The sequence below is a fragment of the Centruroides sculpturatus genome, unplaced genomic scaffold (assembly GCF_000671375.1).
Source record: "Centruroides sculpturatus isolate CEXI.00-Female unplaced genomic scaffold, Cexi_2.0 scaffold1330, whole genome shotgun sequence".
Classification (NCBI taxonomy): domain Eukaryota; kingdom Metazoa; phylum Arthropoda; class Arachnida; order Scorpiones; family Buthidae; genus Centruroides; species Centruroides sculpturatus.
Window position 1 is genome coordinate 125909 of NW_019385593.1, and position 25043 is coordinate 150951.

Consider the following 25043-nt stretch of genomic DNA (forward strand, 5'->3'; position numbering starts at 1 on the left):
CGTTTTATATGAATTCCATGTTGTACGAGTCACTTAGATTTTACAAATACATGTGCCGGGCTGTGAATGGCTCACATATTTGTAAAATCTAAGTGACTCGTACAACATGGAATTCATATAAAACGGAAAAATCAACAGTGGTATAGGGGGTCAACTGTATATAAGAACAATAATTTTAACATTACATAAGTTTGTTTTATATTGTATTGCTTTATAGACTAATTTATTTAAACAAACATTTTCGTCGTCTTTTCACAAGTCTTGTAGAAAAAGTATTTAATGTGTCGTTTAAGCTAATTTTTAATCTGACGTAGCACCTATCTTCATTACCCCAGCTAATTGGGGTTCTATCGTATTACAAAACGTCACATTGATAAACGGAAAAAGATCTAGCTAGCTTTTTTATTATCCGTGTAAACAATGTATTGATTTGAATTTTAAAATATTCTTAAAGACTTAGTTAATTTTGCACTGTTAATTTTTACAAAAGTTTGATTATTTCATTTTCAGAATCCAGATGTTTATTAAGTTTAGAGATCGATGGAGTATTTAAAGCCTAGAGTTGATAGTCGTGCAGGAGATGAATTTTCACTAACAATTTAGACAAATAACAAATAATAATGTAATTTGTGACTGTACTAGATTGATAAGACACATAACTTATGAAATTCGATTTGCAGAGATAAACAAAAATTACAGTAACAAAAAATTTGGTCAACATCAAATGAATCACTAAAGGGAGAAAATGGGATTTTATCTTAATGATCACTACGTATTAAAAATTTTTTTTATCATAATTTCATTTGGCAAAAATAAATAAATGACTTACTGATCATAGTTTATCAATTATTTGGTAATGCTAATTTTTTTTACATGAAAATGATTAATTGCTCATTTTTGCACAAATTTAACAAGAAAATGAAGTAATGTTTGTAATTGAAAATAACATTTATCCAAACCAATTTACACATTCCACAATTTGCAAAGCTTTTGTTGTTATGTTGCACAGAAAAGACTTTTGTCAAGATCTTGCTCATTAGAAATCTTTCCTTGCTATTTTTTGTACTTGAAGGATATTAGAAGTAAAATGCGAAAATAAGAAAATTTAATTCAAACCCTAATTTTGGCAGATATTGAACATCAATTTTGACAGCTCTAAAAAAAAAAAAAATTGTTTTTACTGTTAGATGATTTAAAAATTAATAGTTTCCTTTAAATTCACGGAATCTCAATATTTTATTGTTCAAAGAAATCTCTTTGAGAAGCTAAGAACATTTGCACTCACCACTTAAAGTCAAATAATCTTAATCATTTATATTTGTTGCTATTTTTGTCACACTACACTAAATGTCCAGCAGTGTCAAATTGGTAACAAAAAGAAATCAAGAGAATAAGTAGAACAATTAATCTCCCATAATTCCACATTCTTATATCAATGACTTAATTCTTATATCTTCATTCTACAATTACAAATACAGTAGTTTAATTGTCAAACTTCAGTTTTTTAAAAAATAAAATCTCAAAAATTTTAATGCTTTAAACTGATTAATTTGTTATTTGGTTAATGACAAATTATTTGCAAATGATTACTTGTTTAATTACTTAAATGATTTTAAAATAAATGTTCAAAACCCAAACTGATAGAAAAATTTCATTTAAAAAATAATTGCTTTGTGGTAAGCCTCTCAAAATTGCTTCCTGCTTTCTCCGTGTATTATACCAAAAATATCCGATTTTGTTAATTGTCACCACATACAAGCAAAGTTAAAATAAAACAAAAAAACCTTATTGAAATCATTTTATGTTGCACAAAAAATACAGCAAACATTAAATTGTATTCTATAATTAATTAATTTATTTCACACACAAAAGGATATGTCTCGAGACAATTGATATCCTCTCCCAAAAATAACACCCATAAGAAAGAAAAAAGATCAATAGAGATTATAAAAATGTATGCTTATGTAATACTTTATAATAAATAAGCTATAACAAAAACTGTTTACAAATGCATTTAAAATGTAAAGTCTTCATGTATAGATTGTTTCACGAAGACCATATTCAGAATAGATCAATAGAAAAAGGATCTGGAAGAAATGGAAAGCCAAAAAGTGGAATTGGAACGAAGCAAACCAAAGAAATATTTATATAAAAGTAAACGGTTGAAGTATTTCATACGATTGGTAAAGCTGGAAACTCCCAACTGGACCTAACTATATTGGCATTAGGGGTAAAAGAAAGGTTGGAGAGTTTAAGAAAAATTTTATCTAATTCTTTTATTTTATTTTAAATAACATTTTTTCTAAATGGGTTGAGGCAACTATAGCCCATATTGGCAGACAATACTGGCAAAATAAACCAATCTGAAGACTTTGAGGAAATAACTTTACAAAAATGTCAAAGAATTCCATGACAAACCGTTTATGTATGTACTAATGTACTGTTTATTACTGATTAAATATTTTTATTCTCTCTCTTCAGAAAAAAAAAATAATAATAATAATAATAGAACCCCTAAATTAGGTATAAGAGAGAAAACCCATAAACAAACAAAATCTACCAATGGATGGTATGCTTCTAAGTTCTCAGTACTTTAATTTCTCCATATTATAAATATAATACATAATTCGAAATACAGCATGAATAATGCTGATGAAGTAATTAGTAAATTATACAGATTAAAAAAAGGAACCCACTGATAAATTAATGAGTTTGGATACAATAAACATGTATGTATCCAAACATACATTGGACTCTAATAGAAAATAATTTAAAACACTTAGAACTAGTTTATTGAATTAATCAAATAATGAATATTACAAGCAGCAGGATGAATTAGTATGGGTTCAAAAATGGGTCCAAAGCTTGCAAAAATTGGAATGAATGAAAGAGTCGTTAAATTAAATAATATTGATGGAATTAAATTACATGTCTGCTATGCAGATGATTATTTGATTGTTTTTAACACACAAAAGATTAATGAAAAAATTTTAGATATACCATCTAAAATTTATAGTAATAAAAAAAAAAAAAAAATAGAAATAAACCATAGATTAATTATCTGAATATTATGATTATTAATTCAGTTTTGATATGAATTGATAAATATAGCTTTATCTACATAACATTCTTTCTTATAAGTTTTAAATTTTATTGCCCATTAAAAATTAAAGAAAATTCATACTTAATGGAGTTGCAGAAAATTTATACCAGAACCACAGATATAAAAGATCCGAAAACAATGGTAAACAATTTAAATAAAAAGTTTATTTTTAATGATTACCCAAAGTTAATTTTAACAAAATTGTTCCATAAATACACAAGAAATAGATTTAAAGTAAAACAGTTTAATGAAAATAATAATTATAAATTTTCTTGTGTAAAAAACATTTTCGAAAAAATGTTCTAAATATGTTAAGAATTTTGGAATAACATTAGCTCCAAGTTTAAATAATAAAATACAATATGATGATGATAAAAAAAAACAACTGTCTTTGAGTGACTTAGGTAAAAAAGGAATAGTATATAAATTAAAATGTACGCGCAACTCCCCAAAATGTTATATAGGAGAAACCGGTAGAATTTTGGATAATCGGGTGAAAGAACAAGAAGCTGCAATTTGGTTGAGATTAGACAGAATCACCACGATATATCCATACAGGTGATAAAAATGTACAATCAATAGAAGAAACATTCAAATCTGCCACAATGATATAGACATAAAAGAAAGTTTAAGGAACGTATTGCAATTAAAAATTTTACAGAAAAATATAAATATGTATACTTTCCGAAGTGTTTAATACAGTGTTACAAATGGTGTGACATCATAAAATAAAACATATTTAATCCATACCACTCCAGCATTGTAATTTTATAATAGTTCACTAAGTATTATAATTTTGTATTTATCTGTTTTCATTACATTATTCATCTATTAAGATGTTTTAATTGTTGTGATTGTATAATACTGCTAATAATTCTGTAATTATAGAAGAATTGAAACTGAGTTTAATTTACTGATATCTTGTAATATATATATATATATATATATAACTAAATTAAATTAAAATTATCTATAGGAGACATGCAAAATTATAATGTTTTATAATTTTATTGTCCAATGTCACCCATGTTAGTATAATTCAAGATAAAAAATACACTAAGTGCATTTGGAGTGATTGCCCTCTCTCAGTTTTATTTTTATATGACAAATGAAAGGTTTTTTCTATTATATACAAGAAGCATTTTATTAAACATTTGTAATAACTAATGTTATGTTTTACACAGTAACACTGAAGAGGGATTGTTAATTACACTAAGATCCAAAATGCATTTGTCATGTTTTCCTGAAAAAAAAAAAAAAAAAAAGATTTCCATCTCCCAAATAAGATATACCTCAAAATACAGTAAAATACAATCAAGAAAAAATAACAGATTAAAAGATTTTAAAAGGAAATATACACATGAAAAGAGCAGTTAAGAATTATACATTATGTAAAAAGTGTTAACAGAGATGTTTATATTTAATGAAGTCATGATAAAGGTGATGTTCAATGGGCAACATAGATTGATGGATTGATTTAAAAAAAAGGATCTGTGACTTAATGATAAACGATAAAATGGGGTATGTAAACATGATTGAGATCTAGTTATTCGAGAAGGAACTTTCAACTTAAACCAGTAATTGTTTATGACACCAATAAAATATTTATGAGTTAAAATTTGGTCAAAATATGTGACTCTTTCTTTAAAATTGGGTAGTCCCAGTCTGACTCTAGCGACATAGGCATTATTAGTGTAAGGGAGATGGCAAAATTTGTTTAAAAGGAGATAATCTTTGTGTGTTTGTTTCACAAGCATGATAATAAAGTGCATTCAATCAGACACTGGGCAGCTTTTTATCCTTTATTTATTCTTTTTTAGTTGATATGCATTTTGGGCCCACAATGCCCCTCTTCAGTCAACTATATTTAAAAATGTACACGGTTTTTACATATCATTAAATTGTTAAGATAAAATATATAATTACAAAGCACATACCTTCTATTCTGTATTACACATTAGCCAATTTTGAGTGATGTTCTAACACAGTGTTTCTTAATAGGGGGCCGCGGCCCCCTGGGGGTCCATAAGAAGTTTGCTGGAGGCCTCCAAATTATGCAAAATTTCCTTCAGAATATAATAAAAAGACAAGTAAAATGGCAAAACTGTATTTGGGACAAGACTATGTCTTGGAGACTCACTACTAAGTGGAATCACTTTGACGCTCAAGGCGAGTCTTGTTCTCATTCTCCAATCTTCTTTGCTATCGCTGCTTTTGGGCACAATTGTTCAAACTTCGCTAACCATATGCATTTTCGATGAAATTAACCTGTCCAATTTCGAAATTTTTATCTGTTGAGTGTTGGCCCGGATTGAATTTTTGTCGATGCGTAATGAAAATTTCCCATTTTTGAAAAAATAATCATGGCTATTGTATCGTCCGAAATTATTTTTTTATTTTGCATAAACAATATACAGTTTAATACGATTATAACGTCATCGGATCTAACGACAACCCTAATATAACGTCAAATTTTTATTGGTTCCACAATTTTCTATACTAGATAATGTTAAAAAAACACTTGTAATGACCCCCTGTTTTAATGTCATATTTTTTATTTTTTATTTTTTTTTATTTTCTCAAAAGACACTGTGACCAGGTTGGCCTTTTACAATCATCTTAACAGTAAATCAACAAAAAAAAACATACAAACAAACAAAAACAGGACGCGAGCTGAGAAAGAAAATTAATTAACAACAAATATCGTTGCGTCTTGAGTTTTTTTCCATTTTTTTACATTTTTTCTGAAGATTTCGTAACTCGATATATTACGTAAATCATTGTACAGACTATTCCAATAGAAGATTAATTGAAAGATCGATGCAGATCTCCCCACCTCTAGTTTAACAATTGGAAGACTATATTCACGAATTATACGAGTATCTCGTGTTGATCTGTGACATTCACTTATACCAATTCCGAGGAAGCTGTTTTCTTTTTTTCCCTTTATATATTTGAAGCCCTCCAATAGAATCTGTTTCTTGTAAATTTCACTAATCTTGTCAATATTTTTGGTGCGGTAGAGTTCGGATACTGATTCCATAAAGTTTAAATTATAAATTGAATGCATGTAACGATTTTGTACCATCTGAAGTTTGTTAACAGCGTGTAGAGATGCGGTTCCCCATACAGTGATACCGTATCTTATTCTAGATTCAATGCAAGTGTGGTACAGCCGTTTCAAGAGTGATGTGCTTAAAAAAGCTCGAATTTTCTTATTTATTCCAGTATACTTTGCCAGGGAAAGTGCAACATCACCTATATGTTTATTCCAGTGCAAATTTAGCACTCCCAAATTTACAAAATTAGGTTAGAAATTTTATTTAACATAGAAGAAACTATGTGTTCGGGCCTAAGGTCAGAGTTCACTTCTTAGAATGACTGTGGGTGGTACTCTCCCCCACCTGACTTCAGTGGGGTGAGGTGGCTGTTTTGCCTGTTTGTAGAAGAGGGTCACTATTTTGTATTTTATTTTGATTCGGTTCTTGGTCCCCCAATTACCTACGAATCTGGATTTTTTTATGTGCAAATGATTTGGGCACTTAATACTCTGTGCCAAATATTAACTCTCGACATGTACTCCTTCATACCTCTATGCTGGTAACATAAAATGGCAGTACGATTTTATAAACAAGACATAGTCTTGTCAAAAATTGATGTATAACTGAATATTGTATTGAAAAGTGAAATAAGAAATAAATAAAAAACACTAAATACGAAAACTTTATTTCTTATTTCTTCCTACATACAACTTTGTTAGTACAGAAGAAATAAATGCGAATATGCTACTTACACCACAGTATTTACTTATTTTATTCCAAAGTAATTCTAAGAAATATTAATGCTTGGAATTTTAAAAATAAAACAATAATAAAAAAATCAATTTATTATAGATAATTTAACATACATAAATTATTATTAAAAAAAATGGGGGTCACAAAAAAATTATGAAATATTTATGGGCCGCAAGTATAAAAAGGTTAAGAACCACTGTTCTAACATATAGGTAGTTTCTCAAAATTGGGTGTATGCATGATTACAGATTTTTAATTTCCTTTCATTCTGCCATTTAATAAATTATATTAATTTTCTACATAGTATTAAGCATATAATTTAACATTTCAAATGATATACCTATTGTGTTCTTTTAAGACAATTAAAAGCTTGTAAATTATTAAAACAGTTTTTGTTAAAACTTCAACAATACATGTTTAGTTTAAACATTCAGGAAAGTTTCTTGTTTAAAGGGAATTTTTCAGTCATGCACTCACTCTTACAGTACTTCGTTAGTCTCATTGCTTAATTTCGCACCAAATTTCTAATTTACTTTTTATTTAGAGGATTAAACTATAGCTACACATTTCTAAATTTTTCATTATCAAAAAATTATAAGTCATTAAGAGAGATTATTTTTTTAATAACATCTTCCAATATCTTTCCTAATTTTCATTGGTTATTTTTAGTAACACATAACTAATTTAAATATACCGTATTAGCCCGAATATAATGCGACTCCAAAATTTTCATAAAGATATTTAGAAAAAAAATAATACTCATAAAAGAATTCAAAGAAAGTAAAATTCAATCAGATAAGCATTTATTTATGTAATTACAGTAGAACGTCGTTTATCCGAATCAATTGGGGACTGGGGTGGTTTGGATAACTTATTTTTCAGATAACGAATCATGTACAAAAAAATATATTAATTTATCCCATGTTGAAATTTTTCTCCGTTGCGTGTTGCTTCGCGTTGAATTTTCGTTGATGTTAAGCCTAACGAAGACTATTGTATCGTTAAAAATTAATTTTTTATTTTGTACAAAAAAAATAAATATATTCAAAAATATAAAAACAATAAAAAATTATACTTCAGATGTTAATTTAGTATCAAAAACGTAAAATATTTGAGTAACCCAAAGAAATAGCCAAAAATTGCAGCGCCACAGCACTAGCGAAAATTTAAATTTGCAGACTGGAATGCTTTCGGATAACAGACGTTTCGGATAACCAGCTTTCGGATAAACGACGCTCTACTGTATAGCTAATAACACAGGAAACCTCTATAGGAAAATGTCCTTGTTTATATTACATTGCATTACTTAAACCCCGAATTTAGCGCAAGTCGATTTTTTAACGGAAAATAAGTGGTCGAAAAATATTGTGTTATATTCGGGCTAATACGGTATTTATGATGAAAATACAATATTGTTTTTTACAACAGTTTTATTTTTATTTTTTTACAATTTTTAATATTTCCAATTTATAAAACTTATAGCTTATACTTATTTAATTTTATGTTCAATTTCTTTACAATATTTGTAACCAGTTCTCATTTATTTTGATGCTAAGATTTTTGTTTATACTGTTTTTATTATTCAGAATCTCTATGCTATCTGTAAATTTTCTACTGTGTGCATCTTTTTCTTTTTGTAAAATTTTTATATTGTCTTTGTCTATATACTGTACAGTGTTCATAGAACACTGAGTTGTTTCTGCAGTATTTTAGATCTACTATATGTTCCTTAAGTCTAACTTTTATTTTTCGTTTAGTCTCTCCTATATAATATTTTTTGATGCTACATGTACAGTACATGGAATTGAGTAAACTATATTATTGATTTCTTCTGTTTTTTGTTTTTCTTTTTGTGCAGATTGTATCTTCTTAATTCTAGAATGTAATTTTTCGTATGTTGGTGCTAACTTTACATTAATTTTTTTCTATTTCTTTGCTAATCTCCTCATATAGATCTTTTATATATGAAAAGACCATGTATTTAACCTATGAATTTTTGTTCTTCTTTGGAGGTTCTTCTTTTCTGTATTTATTTTTTTCTTTCCATTGTTTTAGTAATCTATTTGGATATCTATCTAGTATAAATTTCTATTTCAATTCCATTATACTATTATGCTTTGAAATACACAAAGTATAGTGGTATAATTTCATTATACCATTATACTTTGTGTATTTCTTTAATAACCTTATTTAGTAAATAAGAAAATGTCATTGCCAAGATCGGTAAGCAATAATCTATTAAGGACTGAAAGTTTGTAAAAAATATTGTCCTAAGAACAGTTTTTGGTGATATGAGTTTACAAAAGTGCCATAAAATTCCCCGGCTGATTGTGATAGATTTTGCTGTTTTTTCTATATGATCTTTAAAAGTTAATTTACTTTCAAAAACGACTCTCAGATCACTAAATGAAGTTACACAATTTAGAATATGATTATAGATATAAAAATGTGGAAGTGGCAGATTTCTAATCAGAAAGAGACACATCATGATGGTTTTATGAATATTGATTTTTAAATTTACTTTACTAAAAACCAGAGAAAGAATTTTAAGGTCAGTTTGTAAAACGTTTGGATCATGATTTAGAAGTTTTATGTCATTGGCATAAGCTATAACTTTAGAGTTAATATTGTTGAAGAGATTGTTAATATATGTAGAGAAAAATAGACTGCTCAAAATTGAACCTTGTGGAATGTCACTAACAGGAGGTAAACTAGAAATTCAAAATCATTTGGGTTTACCTTGCATAGTCTTGCTAGAAAGTAGTTTATCCAAGCTAATAAAACAGAGTTAATATCAAAATATTCACAGAGAACATGAAGAAGCATGTTACGTAGAACTGAATCAAAAGGTTGTGAAATGTCAAGATAAATGATATAGGTTGCTTTTCTATTTTCAAAATTATCTAAAATGGTGAAAAGTGTTTCAGTTAGGTTAGTGTTAGTTGAATGATGGACAATACCACAGTGCTGTATAGGATATAGTTTAGAAGTTATTGGTGTATATATTTTCTGGTAAATACATATTTCAAATAATTTTAGCATTGCTGGAGATAGGGTGATATGTCTGAAAAAGTTAGTATCTTTTTTACTGATAACTTTTATTGTAGAAGAATGCCATTGTTTCGGGATAAAGTTATGTTGGAATAATCTGGAAAAGAGCTTGGACAGCGTGATGCATGTAGAAGGTTGTAATTTGGATAGAAATATGGCAGGTACATGATCTGAACTAAAATTAGACAGTTTTAATTTGCCAATAGCATCTTTGACTTCTAGAAACAATAAACTGAAATGGTTGTTAAAATTATTATGTGAAAGAGAAGAAAATTCAGCTTTGGGTAAAATGTGAAAAAATCTAGATTTAATATTGTTGTAGATGTCATATATCATGTCATCAGGTATATGTTGTGTTTTCTTGGGTATTTTACGGGAGAACTTAAGAATGAATCCCCAAAAGGTATGGGTCGGAGGAAAAATTAGAAATGACATTTGTAAAGTAATTTTTGAAGGAAACTTGGCATTCTTTGTAAAATTGTTTTTGAAGTATATGGTGTAGATAAAGGTCATGAAGGTTTCCACTCCATTTCCACTTGGCCATTGTTTTCTGGTTGCATTTCTGAACTTTAAGTGATGAGTAAACCATTTACGAGGGGAAATATCAATTGAATGATATTGAAGGAATTTATACATGGTGGAATAGAAAATGTCATATATCTGATCTGTAATGGCTTGTATGGACATAATAGGAGATTTGAGAAATGGCCAATCATTAGAGCAGATGAATTTTGAAGCTTGTATATTATTAAAACGTGTCCATAGAGGTATTTTAGCAAAATGCTTAGACAGATTTTTAATTAGTCTTATAGTGACATCTAGGCAGATAGCCATGTGGTCAGACTGGAAACCTTGACCACAGGGCTGGCAGTAAGATTACAATTTGAAGTAAAAGCTAAATCTAAAAAAGAGAATTAAAATTTGTAGGAAAACGTATCTTTTGGAAAAAATTAAAAAAATAATAAATATCATTAATAAAAAATATTTTTTCAGGATCAGGGAATAAGAGAGGTCATTCACTGACCATCCAATATTAGTTAAATTAAAGTCACCACATAGTATTATCTTATTATTACTAAAATTGTCTATTGTCCCAAGGTACTGATGTAAAATGCAGAAAACTTTTTCCCTACTGTTGTGGGGAGCATAAATGATAATTATGATTAAACAATATACAGGTAATTTTATTATTAGAATACAGTCTAGATTAGGTAAGGCCAACATACAGCCCGTGATTAATCTTTCATTATTAGCTACTCAAGTCCGAATAGTTCAATGAAAAATTCTGACGTCTAAAAAAAAAAAAGGTCAGCAACTCACTGTACATTCAGAGTTAACCCACCCTCCATTGCAAATCTCGTAACTACAGCGTAGAATGTTGATAAAGCATGATAATGTGAAAAATGTATCTGTAATCTCTGTCTACAATATAGTCTCTATGAGGTGACACCACAAGATCTCGCACCACCTCAAAATCTTCCTAGGGCAGCCTCTGGTTCGGCCCGTGGAAAAAGTTTTCTTTCCAATTCGACTCGGGGTCAAAAACTGTTGGCCACCCTGGTCTAGATATTCAAAAATTTTTTAAACCTGGATTGAAGGGGTATAATATTAAGATACCGTCACCTCGTTAGTGTTCTCTGGTAATAGAAAAATAAGAATAACCTAATTGTTCTAAATAATTATAAACATCATATGAATAAAGAGTTAGCCAACTTTCAGTAAAAATATACAAGTTATAAAAGTCATTTAGAATTGTAGTTAGGTATAGACATCTGTTTTTAACGGATCTTATATTTTGTAGAAAGATTTTAAGGCTATTGATAGGTATCATTTAAATGCTAATTAAATTAGAATTTTACAATACAGTAGAGCATCGATTATCCGACCCCCGATTAACCATCACATTGATTAACCGACCGTTCTAGTTGGCAAATTTCAAATGTCCACTAGTGATGTGGCACTACAATAGCCCATATTTGGCTATGTCTTGGCTACTTTAATATTATTTTTGTTAAATTTTTGCATGTTTTAGCTGGCAACATTGTCTCGACCATTAAAGGGCGGCCAGTATTTAAACAAGACTTAATTTTCTAATTATGAGTGGTTGTTTGTTTTGTGAGCAATAAAATAATTTAAAAATAATTTTTAACGATACAATAGCGACGATTATTATTTTTAAAAAAAATTTGTTAGGCTTAACATCGATGGAAATTCAATGCGAAGTTGGTTAATAGCAATATACTAATATACTAATTACATGGGCTATACTAATAATGTATTTTTTTCATTTTTTCGGTTATCCGATTTTTCTGTTATCCGACCAACCTGAGTCCCCAATTGAGTCGGATAATCGATGCTCTACTGTATTACAAATATGAACAGTTGATATTACAAAATTGAATATGATCAAATATAAATATGTTTAGAATATATTTAAAATATTAAGTTTTAAATAAATAAAACAGAAATTAAAAAATTATGTGATAGCTTAGAGCTTGGATGGTGCGAGAATAATAATAGTAAAGTAAAATATAAAATAGTTACCTGGAAATAAATAAAAATAACAATTAATTTTATGATGATAAATTTTTGCACGATCCAAGTAGCTTTATAAAATTTTGTTAACAAAACTGTATCAAACAGCTGGTTAGCTCAGGGATGTCTCTTTGGGGAGACGGAAGGATTCATGATTGCCATACAGGATCAGGTCATAAATACTAAAAACTACAGAAAGCACATACTCAAAGATACAGCACATCACTTCCGATGCAAGCTCTTGACACAGACAGATTATTTACATAGACATAATCAAGTAGCAAATGTAATACACCAAGAGCTTGCAAAGAAACACAAATTATTAGACATCCATGAACCATACTACAAATACATTCCACAGACAGTATTGGAAAACAACATGCACAAAATGTACTACGATAGAGCCATAATCACAGATAAAAACAATTTATCACAACAGACCAGACATCACACTCATTGATAAACACAATAAAATCACATACATTATAGACATATCCATTCCAAACACTGAAAAAAATCATTGCCATATTACCAGCTGGCAATAAATTGCTAGATATGGCAGCATTGCCCAGTTCCTGCTATCCGTGTCATGCTCATGCTTAAAAAAAGACAACTTCAGTATTTACTGCTATCTAAACAATGGGAGGGAGACCCCACATTATTCAGTTAAATCCTAAATTTTAAGTTTATTCTTGCTTCATCCATCTGCTTTTGGATAATGAGAACTTTATATGCTTGGATAAAGTTTGAAATGAATAGGTTAACTTGCTTTAAGCAAAAGATAAAATTCACATTAGTAGTTTAATCCTAATTTTATTTAGCCATATTTTTTTTTTAACTGTTATTAGCTGAATACTGAATGTGTGTGAAAATTTTGTAATAAATATCAACATCAACATAAGTTTTGATAATTTTTTAAACAGCAATGTTTTTCACCATCAACATGTCAACCAGTGAGGTCATCAAGTTATTCCCCCACTCCTAGTCCTAGTCCTACAAGGAAAACATTTTCCACTCGGTGAGTAAATATGTTTAAATGAGATAATGGAATACAAGTTTTTGTAATCTATTAAAAATTGCAGTCGGAGCCAAAGTCCAATATCATTGCGACCAAGTCAATTTTCTGTAAAACGGAAGTGTGAGTAAAAATTTTACATTATTAGAATAAATCAATGTATAATGAAAATAAAACTATATACTTCTTGACTTTAGATGAAGGTGAAATAGATAGTTTGGATGCATTTGCAAGTCCAGCTAAAAGACTTAATTCAGGAATTATGGCAGCAGAAAAAGGGTCTCATTTTTTACATCCTTTAGCCCACAGGTAACATTTAAATATGTAATTTTTTTCATAAATTTTGTATATAAAGATCAGATTGTTTTTAATGACACATTTTTTATTTTAATGTAAGTAGTAATGTAATTTTTATTTTATTAATAATTTTATTATTACAGTTTACCTGCAAATAACATTGAAATGGTTAATAGCCCTGATCAAACGGTTCCTTCTGAAGGTACTGATATAACAGATTCTATGTCAAGTAGTAGTGGGTCACCTTGTGGAACATTCAAACCAGTAGAGCCAGCTACACCCACCCAAGATATTCCATGTAGAATGGAAGAAACATCAATTTAATGTTATAAAATTAAGCAAACTTATAAAAATCTTGCTATTTGTCATGCAAGTTTACTAAAGATACCTCTTATTTGCAATATAAATAAATATACTGTGAGTAATGTTCAATATTTGTTAAAGAAAAAATAAACTGTATTGTCTTGACTATAAAAATCATATCATCAATTCAAACCAAAACAAATTTTAACTAGAATAATAATGGTTTACCTCTAATCTATATTATTGTGCCATTAAACCCAGTATTTTAACAAAGTTTTGGGTAGAACTATATATGCATTCTTAATGTAAACCTAATGATTTAACAAGATCGTATAAAATTTTTTAAATTATTGTGCCTGTTTTTTTAGTTTAGAATGTATTTGAGTCTTTTTCTGATTGTGCTGAGTGCTGTTTTTACTTTCTATGATATTAATATAAGATATGTACAGTTCCATTCGTCCAGTTTTAGGATGTGCATGACTTTGAATTATGTAAGGAATTTAATCTCTAATTTTTCATAATCCATACTTGATCATGAAATTAATTATGATTTTTATATAGAAGAATAATCAATTACAGATTGTTTCTAATGGAATTATCAAATTAATTATGTATTTTCCTGTTATAGAGCATAATAAATTGCTCTACTTTTTATACAGAAATAATAATTTAGTTCAGATTTAAAATTGGATTGTTTAATTTATTATTTACATTTGCCTTCATATTTTCTAGCCTGAAAATAAGCCTGTATAAATAAAGAAATGGATGTCTAATAGACTAATACTTGAAATTTGTAATTATATAAAATTTTATATGATTTCTTTGTTTAAATCGAATGGATGAAAATAGGTTGATAAATTATTAAGATTGACAGTTCAGATTAATTGTATCCATAAGTATATTTTTGTTATAAAAGATCACCATCATGCAAAATAAATATATGTGATAAAAATTGTTGATAACAGATATAAAGAATGCATATCGTATTGAATAAGTGTCAATTTTTGACTAAATGTCAATTTGTATAGAAAAATTTACAAACTTACAATTTTTATTATTTAATATTTGAAAATAGATCAACAATTTTTGCATCTCTATACATTTTTAAATATTCAAATATTGTGTTGTCCAAAAAGAAAATGCATATTTAGTAAAAGAAATATAATGGTTTTAAATCTTTTCCATAAATGCAATTTATTTCATTTAATATGTTTTGTATAATTCTTTTAATCAGTTGTTTTCAAATTTAAATAAATATTCCAAATGACACTCATGGGAAGATTTCCAAGCGACTTCACAGTCAAGCTGTATAATTTAGATTAACTCTCATCTAGTGAATTGCAGGAACTACTTGCACTTCTTGTCATTTTGTAAAATATTGTGTGCATGTAAATAATTGATGTTAAATGTGATTTTGGCAGCCTCTCATTGAAAGATTGTTAAAAATAGTCCATGTTTATTGTCTTACAGATAATTTGCAGTTATAACTGCCATGTACAGTGTGTATATAATTATATATATATAGATAATTCACTTATACCGAATGAATTTGGCGTAAATAAAGTCTCAGATTTGATGATGAACAACTGTAATTTTATCCAAATGTATTGTTTTCTTTTGTGCCACTTTTTAAAATATTATATAGAAATATTCCTGTAACAAACATTGGAGACTTTAATGTAAAATTGGGTAATTATCTTGATATCCCAAATAAATAAAATTGAAAAAATCAGTGAATATGAAATATTTTTTGAATTTTTTCATTAAAAATTATTAATAATCTCTGATTGTATTGAGAACTTTTTCACATTTTAAGTAGCAATAATTGATTATAATTTAAATCATTTAAAGATTATATTTGCTTCTACCTTCAACATATTAACTATTTTAAAAAAAATGCACAAAAAAAAATGAATAGAACACTTTTATATTTTAAATACAGTATAATAATTGAATCATTTTGCAGAAAATATATTTAATTATACTTTTATACTTAATTAATAAAAATATTTTCGTTTGGAAATTTATATAACTTTTAAGACTAAATACAACATCAATTTTATAAACAATCATTCTCTCTCTTTTATTCATTTATATTGAATTGAGATGAAGTGAAATTGTCATTGACATATCCTGTAGAGGCTGTAAGTTCCATTCAAGTCCACCTACAACTTCCAATTTGTAGAATGATCAATGAATAATGACGTCAGGAAACCGAGGAAAAAACCCTCCAAAAGAATGGTATATTTAAATTTTAAATATTATTAGAAATAAACTGAAAAAAAAAAAGTTATTATTGTTGATTTTATTTTTAGAATAGATATATTAAGGAATATTGCATATTTAAAAATGTTTTAAAACTAGTTTAAAGCATTTTAAAGCTATAATATAGGATGTTATACAGTTAAAGTTGCAGATTACTTTTTTTTTATTACAGCATTAGATGATGATATTCTATAAAAAAAATAATTTACGTAAATGTAGTAGTTATTCAACAATTTATATTAGATATAAATAACGCTGTTCCATAACGTTTGTTGCATATATAATCCGAAAGTTTTGCTGAGTATCTGATGATGCATTTTTTAAATACTGTATTAAAAAATTTCTATATCCTAAAAGGCATGATTATTTAATATTAATGTTAATTGTATTTTCTAATTAATATTTTATCTAAATGCAGCTTTAATTTATAAATTTAAAATATTTTAATGTGCAATGTCGTTGATGGACGATTATATATAAATGTAATTGCTTGCTATTGTGTTGTTTGTTAAATCATTAAAACATTTTAAAAATGTTCCCATTCATTCGAATGGGAACATTTTTAATATGTTAAAAACATGTTTAAAATGTTTCCATTTAAATTGCATTTATGTCTTTTGTTGCATTAATTACAATTTTCAAATTTTTTGCCCTTAGTAATTATTACGGTATAAAACAAATTATTTTTAAACTTGCGGTAATTTTAAATAATAGCAACCTGTTTAATATATATGTATATATGTCTGTATGTTAGTAAGTTTTTTTATTATTATTATTTTCTTGCAACGCTATTCTTATGTTAACATCTAATTCTGTTAATAATCGAAGATACATAATACCGAAAGTGTGTTTATCCACGTGACGTGTTGTTATCCAAGAATTATTGTTGTGTTGCATCATAATCAAGATTTCTAACTGCGCAGCGAAACGTTATGCAATAAAGCAACCACGTAGTGTTCAACGTGACTTTTAAAATTGCACGTGACATAACCGACCAATCGGCGTCAACTAATAGACGTCGAAGTTAAAGTCACGTTGCAATCCGTCTTCACTTTGTGCAGATGTCCGATTGCGACATATTTTATAAATTAAAGACCATATATGATTAACTGGTAAATTTTGACCGGATATTGATTAGGCGCTTTATATATGTGATTGCTTCCGGTTTTTCTTGCTTAATTTAGGTTGTTTTCCGGTTTCGAAACAGTTTTTCTTTTCCAGGTGCACGCGCGTAGGGAGATGACGTACAGGTTTATAAGTTTTCGCCGTTCGGTTCAGTTGTCAGTTGGATGAGAGGAGATAGATCGTGAGGACGTATAGTTTGTGTTCTCGGATGCTTAACTTAACTGCTTATATATTGATATAATGCTGGAGTCAAATATTTGTAATAGGATTATAATTATCGAAGGAGGAAATGTCGAATTCGAAAGAAAAAAATGTCGTTCATTGGTTTAGAAAGGGACTTAGATTACACGATCAACCCAGTTTAAGAGAAGGTTTAATTAATTCCACAACTTGGAGATGTGTTTTTATATTAGATCCTTGGTTTGCTGGATCATCCAATGTCGGCATTAATAAATGGAGGTAAGTGTAATAATTTTTTTGAATATTTTAATACTTCAATAAGTTATAAAAAATTTAAATGCGTTACTTTCATGTAATAATAACTATATTAATATTATTATTATAATTTAAATTGTATTTAAAAGTGAAAATAACATGTACAAATTATTTCTTCTATTGCTCATTTTGTAAATAATAATAAAATTTTACGTAATTTACCAGCTAAATTTTAATCCTTTCGTGCTTAAAAAATATTTTAAATTATTTCGTAATTTTACATACAGCGTTAAAAATAAAGTAAAAACGTATACAAGATATTGTATATATAAAACTAAATACTTAACAAAATTTCCTGTAAAGTTTGTTTCGCTGCATAATTGCAAAACTTTGCAGAAAAACTTTATGAAATTTTATTGAACTTAACTATAGTTTATGAAAAATTTTATTTATATTAATATTTACATATAAAAGTTTATAATCAGAACTTTTTTATTTCATTGAGCATTTGATTAAATTGTTGCAGGAGTTGTAAGGTTGCTTAAATAGATTTATAAAATGATCATAAACTATATAGACTTTTTGTTAGATTAAAAAGACCTAAGCGGTTAATTCATTTTTATGCTGTTGTCAAGACAACATTATTGTCTCCACATATCCTGCTGATAGATGGACGCAAGCCATTCATTGTCTGTCTGTCTATGCACTCCTTGTGGAATTCAGCTAGAACACAAATAGAAAAAACCGTTGAGGAAGAACAGCTGTTGTAGTGGGTAGATTGAATATGACTATATTTACACCAAAATCATATTCAATAAAAGTCTATGAATGAAAATTATAGACTTTTAATTAATGGAATAGCTTAATTCAATCTATAAACAGATTTATTAACTTTACATATTTCCTAGAAATATTACTGGATTAATCTGGATGATTGGAAAATTCACATTAAATATTTAATCAATATAAGCATTAAATTGTTTGTGTTAAAATTACTATTTATAGCTGAAGTTAAAATTTATACCTGTTATTTTACATTAATGGTCTGCAGTAATTAAAATAAATCATGTAAAGCTCTTAAATAAGAAAGCTTCTTAATTAAGGTAGTTAATTTTAATTTTTTTTTTTTTTTTTTTACTAATTTGTTCATTAATTTGTCATTAGTGAAAATAAGGAAAACAAATCCAATAATAAAACTTATTTAAGTCAGTAGAATTCTTATTCATTGTAATTTTATTATTTCATTTCAAGCAAGGGAATGAATTTTTTAAAATAATTATTTTAAATATTAAAATTTGAGATAATTAAAATAATATTTTAATTGTCTCAAATGTATTTTTAAAATAAAAAAAAATTATCTTACAAAAAAACAAAATATATTTCACATGAATGACATAAAATGTGTGATAATTTAAGAAAATCAAAATATTTAAGTAATGAAAAGAAAATTTTGTTATTGGTTTTTCATACTTAAATAGGTGATTTTTTTAAATAATAATAATTAATCATTTGTCTATTATTAGTATTAATAAAAAGTAATAATTTGTTCAACATAATTCAGTGTAGGAAATAATAATAAAAATGTTTAGATTTTAAATAAGAGTTAAACATTATATATTTTATATTATTTGAGTAGTGATAATTCTTTGTGAAATGTTTCTGTAGATATATTATCCAATAATTTTAATTTTAACATTTAGATTTGTTTTAATTCAAACTTTTTAAAAGATAAATTAATATTGCAAGAGGAAAGGGTTGGTGGAATCCTGTGGAGTTCCTGAGAATATTTATAGATATATATATATATACAGTGGTGATATTCAGCGGGTTCGCACAGGTTCGGCCGAACCCGTTGTTAACATTTTCAAAGTTTTCCGAACCCATTGTTAAACACATGTAATATTTTTCAGTGGTTATGTTTCTTTTAAAAAATATATTAAAATATACGTATTATACTCTGTAACACTACTAAACTAAAGCCTTATACCCAGTTTGCCTTGGTGCAACCGTTGCACCAAGGCGAACTATATATATATATATATAGTTCTGGCATAAACAATGTTAAACTTTAACTGACTTAATTTTGCGAACGCATCTTTTTTATGTATATGGGTATCTTAAGGTCAGTTTTTGCGCTAATGTTGCTAATGCACCATTTGAGCGAAAAAAAATTGTTAAGGGAAAATTTTCTGTTAGCGAACCCTTTGTTATATATTTCGAATATCACCACTGTATATATACATATACATCTATTATGAGTCACATATATGCTAAATTAATATGATATATNTTTCTTTTAAAGTTGTTAATATTAAGTGTTTTTTTTTTTTAAGATTGAGGATGATTAGTTTAATTAATTATAAGTTATATGAATCATTTTATTTATTTTCAAATTTCAGATTATCTGTTTTTAGTTTAATACATTTGTTTTTTAAACGTTTTCATATAATATTATTGAATTATTACAAGATAGTTCTATTTTTATTTTAGGTTTTTATTACAATGTTTAGATGATCTGGATGCTAGTTTACGTAAATTAAATTCACGTCTGTTTGTTATAAGAGGACAGCCAGCAGATGTATTTCCACGACTCTTTAAAGTAAATCTTTTCAGAATGTGTTTGAAATTTTATATCATTTAATGTAAAAGTATTGTAAGAAAAACAAAATAAAAAATTTTTTTCTGAAGGAATGGAAAGTGACTCATTTGACTTTTGAAAAAGATCCTGAACCTTATGGACGAATTCGGGATCAGAACATCACTGTCATGGCCCAAGAAATGGGCATCACTGTCATTTCTCGAACATCACATACATTATATAACTTAGAAAAGTAGGTTAATTTTTAGTTTTATCATATAAGACAAGAATATTAATTTATGATACAATTTATTTCTTTAACATTTATCATTATTGATTTATTATCTGTTACAAACTTGCAATGAAATATAATTATTTATCATAAAGAATAATCAAGAAAAATGGAGACAAAACACCTCTCACATATAAACAATTTCAAAGTGTGTTGGCAACAATGGAACCACCTCCTCCACCTCAACCTACCATAACTCAAGAACTGTTAAAAAATTCTTCAACTCCCATTTTTGAAGATCATGATGACAAATATGGTGTTCTAACTCTAGAAGAATTAGGTATTAACCTATTATATTATTAGTATTTAATAATTTCTTTCATTTTAGAATTGAAAATTTATACTTTATATTTATCTACCTTATTTAGGTTTTGATACTGAAGGTTTAAAACCAGCCATCTGGCAAGGTGGAGAAACAGAATCTCTTATACGATTAGAACGTCATTTGGAAAGAAAAGTATATTAATTTAAATCACTAAAGTTCAAAACTTTGATCAAATATTTGGAAATACTGTAATAAATATTAATCTAATCATTTAATAGGCTTGGGTTGCTAGTTTTGGAAGACCAAAAATGACACCACAATCTCTGTTGCCTAGCCAAACTGGTCTCAGTCCTTATCTCCGATTTGGGTGTCTCTCTGCAAGACTTTTTTATCAACAACTGACAGATCTCTATAAAAAGGTAATTATTAAATTTGTTGAGAAACCAAAATACTTCTATAAAATAGTTTAGAAATCTTAATTATAAGTATGCTCTTTATACAGATTAAAAAAGCAAATCCTCCTTTATCTCTTCATGGCCAGCTTCTTTGGAGAGAGTTCTTTTATTGCTCTGCAACAAACAATCCAAATTTTGATAGAATGTTAAACAATCCAATTTGTGTACAGATTCCTTGGGATATTAATCCTGAAGCTTTAGCAAAATGGGCAAATGTAAGTTACACTTAACGTTATTATTGTTTTAAAACATTAGTTAAAACAACATTATCCAAATTTTTAAAAATAATAAATCTTATTAGGGTCAGACAGGATTTCCATGGATTGATGCAATTATGAGTCAGTTGAGAGAAGAAGGTTGGATTCATCATGTTGCTAGACATGCTGTAGCATGTTTTCTGACAAGAGGGGATCTTTGGATAAGTTGGGAAGAAGGAATGAAGGTATGTATTCATAATTAATATGAAAGTTTTAAAAATTAAAGTTTTTAGTTATAATAGACTTTTTATTTTCCATATTTTAGGTATTTGAAGAATTATTATTAGATGCTGATTGGAGTGTAAATGCTGGATCTTGGATGTGGTTATCATGCAGTTCATTCTTCCAGCAGTTTTTTCATCTTTATTGTCCTGTTCGTTTTGGTCGTAAAGCAGATCCAAATGGAGATTATATTAGGTAAAATAAAAATGAATTAATGTTTACATATATAACTATTTTGTACAAATTATATGTATATCTTAATGCAGTAATCCAAAGACTATCTCAATTACTTAAAATGCAATCAAAATTTTATTATAGGCGATACTTACCAGTATTAAAAAACTTTCCCACAAAATATCTTCATGAGCCCTGGACAGCACCAGAAAAAGTTCAGGTTGCAGTAAAATGTATAATTGGCAAAGATTATCCATTACCAATTGTTAATCATCAAGATGTGAGCAGAATTAATCTTGAAAGAATGAAACAAGTATATCAGCAACTCAACCAGTATCATGGGGTTGGTGAGGGAATTTTATAAGCATAAAGTAGCAAAAACAGACAAAGTTAATTAAAATAGTAATATTTAGAATATTATTTGTTTTATGTAGGTCTTTTATCAAGTATTCCAACACAACCCTCATTGCCTCCTCCATCCACAGATAATTCATCAAAAATGTCTAAAAGCACAAAACATCAATTTAATGAGGTAATGCATTATTTATATGTAGTATGAAAATTAATAGTAATGCTTTATACTATATATTAATACTATATTTTCTATTATAGCGCATCGACCATCATCACCATATCTCAGCACTTGTCTAATTTAAATATACAGAAATTAAATTGAAATCTAACTGTATTGATTTTTCTCAAACGTTTAAATTCATACATATTGGTTTGGCTATGACAAAATATATTTTTAATAGAATATTTAATTTTAAATGAATTTTTATTTAAAAATAAACAGTCACAAATCAGTATTAAAAGTGCCTTTATAATGGAATTTATCTTTTGATATAGAAAACAAAATATTATATATAATAATTCCTAGTTAACAAGGAATATAACGAATTCTGATAAATCAATACTCCAGCTCCTTAGTGCAATTTCTGGAATAAATTGGTCAAGCATAATCCTCAGTTATTTAAGCATTTACAAAATAACTGTTTGTTTATTTGTATATTTATTATTACTTTTAATAAGAAATATTGTTATGTATATATATATATATATAAAATATTCTGCAAAAGTTATAATGTAACTTTTTAAATGTGATCATTTGTATATAGATGAAAACTTATCTGAAGTTATTTTATTCCAAAGTAATTATACTAAACCTCTTATATGAGCTTAAAGTACAGAAAAATGTTGTCTAGTCAGAATGGAGTTAAGTACAAAATTGTTTAAGTATTATTGTCTAATATTTTTATTAACCTGTTTTGGTACTAAAAAAATTTTTAATAAATGTATACTACTAATTATAATTTAAATATATATAATTTGAAAATACAGTTTGTTTAGTCTTATTTCTTAAAATAAAGCATATTACTTTTTTGTATAAAATACAGAATTATTTCTCTCTAAAGAATGGAAAAATTTTTAAAACATATTATATTTATGAAATTAAGAATTTAATATGTAGTGCATTTTTATGATTTTATAAGTTTAATTCATATCTGACTTTCAATTTTTTGGTCTGTTAACTTTCTTTTCTTCTTGCTAAAAATGCATGAATTATTAATATAATACTAATACATCTATAGTTAGAAAATATTAATATTTTAATAGAGATCTTAATGTGGAAGTTAAGTCGATATTTAAGATTACATTGGATTTTTACAGGCACATCAATATGTCATAGTTAATAATATTAACTATGGCATGTATTGACTATATATTAATATTAACTGTATTAGCTTAGTACTGTATAGTCTGTTAGATTCATTTATTTTTATGGGTGGGTTAATTCGTAGTGGCCAGTTAGTATTATTGAGATAGAAAAGCAAACTCCAGAACTGATTACTTAAGAAAAATCGCTAGGATATTTCACTGCTAAAGAATTATCGCATGATATTTTTGCTTAGAGTTCAATTACTTTGGGTGTGTTTATTAGCTACTGGCAAAAGAATGAATGGGGAGTAAGCAAATTTACTTCACTTTGAAGACTATACTAAAAAGTAATAAAATATATTCTTTACAATGTTTCATATTATCACATAGTCTAAAATTTAATTTTAATTTGACTCTAAACTTAAAATATTTATCCTTCAGATAAAAAATTGTCTTTTTTCTCAAATAAGCTATACGTAATTCTGAAAGAAACAATTTAGATTCCTTAAATAATTATTTATTATATCTCTCGAAGAAAATTGTCATTATTCTTTTTTATTCCACTACCTCTTGAAGTCTATTTCTTAAAATACAAGCAACAGCTAAAATTTCCACATGAGCTACTTCAGCCAGTAGATGTTTATCTACGGACTGATCTACTCGTTGCACATTATTACAAAGTGAGTTTCCTAGTCAGAGAGTAAACTTGCGAACGAGTAGCAAGAAAAGTAGCCCGCTCTTCAAGTTCACTTGATTGAATAAATCTTTGAGCGAGATTACTAGCCAAACTGATTGCATTGAGTGAGTTTAATGGCAGTGAGTAAATTCATCAGGGACTGTCTACTAAACTAAGCTCAATGTAATTGAGCCTTTAGTAGTAATAAAGTATAAATGTAAAAACTGATCAATTCCTGCTTGTAATTCATAATTTTCTGTTAATTTGCTTAAATTTTATAATTCAATAATCCAAACTGATCTGGTGTTTGTATATATTTTAAATTACTTATTTTGAAAAATTAAATCCGAAGTAGTAAATGCATTTTTTTTTTTTTAATCATAAAACTAATTTAAATATCTATAACAGTAATATTCACTTTTTCATTTCAAAACTAAAGATCAATGGCAGATTATTCATTGGGCCTACTTAGCCCGGGCCTAGGTGCACAATATTTAAATTCCATATTCCATATTTAAAAATCTAAAAGTATTATAAAAATA

The 25043-nt window shown here is 27.3% G+C and overlaps 2 protein-coding genes across 5 annotated transcripts in view; both read left to right on the forward strand.

Moving 5' to 3' along the window:
- The window catches only part of LOC111640407 (protein FAM122A-like), a 75111-nt gene extending 59883 nt beyond the window's left edge, over positions 1-15228 (forward strand). Inside the window, exons 7-10 of the mRNA XM_023386420.1 lie at positions 13407-13501; positions 13566-13621; positions 13696-13807; positions 13939-15228. Coding sequence (XP_023242188.1) covers positions 13407-13501; positions 13566-13621; positions 13696-13807; positions 13939-14119 — 444 coding nt within the window. The 3' untranslated portion in view covers positions 14120-15228. The remainder of the gene's footprint in view (positions 1-13406; positions 13502-13565; positions 13622-13695; positions 13808-13938) is intronic.
- A 922-nt stretch (positions 15229-16150) lies between these two features.
- LOC111640405 (cryptochrome-1-like) lies at positions 16151-23477 on the forward strand. 4 transcript variants are annotated; one of them, XM_023386416.1, is made up of 13 exons: positions 16151-16339; positions 17585-17947; positions 20414-20522; positions 20612-20754; positions 20889-21073; positions 21162-21250; positions 21337-21477; positions 21561-21728; positions 21815-21955; positions 22036-22187; positions 22311-22509; positions 22601-22698; positions 22779-23475. In XM_023386416.1, the coding sequence occupies exons 2-13, from the start codon at positions 17778-17780 to the stop codon at positions 22840-22842; spliced, it is 1659 nt and encodes a 552-aa protein (XP_023242184.1). In that variant the 5' UTR covers positions 16151-16339; positions 17585-17777; the 3' UTR covers positions 22843-23475. The 4 variants fall into 4 exon arrangements, with proteins under 4 accessions (XP_023242184.1, XP_023242183.1, XP_023242186.1 ...); XM_023386415.1 differs by lacking the exon at positions 16151-16339 and adding an exon at positions 17392-17475; XM_023386418.1 differs by lacking the exon at positions 16151-16339 and having other exon boundaries at positions 17636-17947; positions 21600-21728; positions 22779-23477.
- Positions 23478-25043: the final 1566 nt, after the last annotated feature.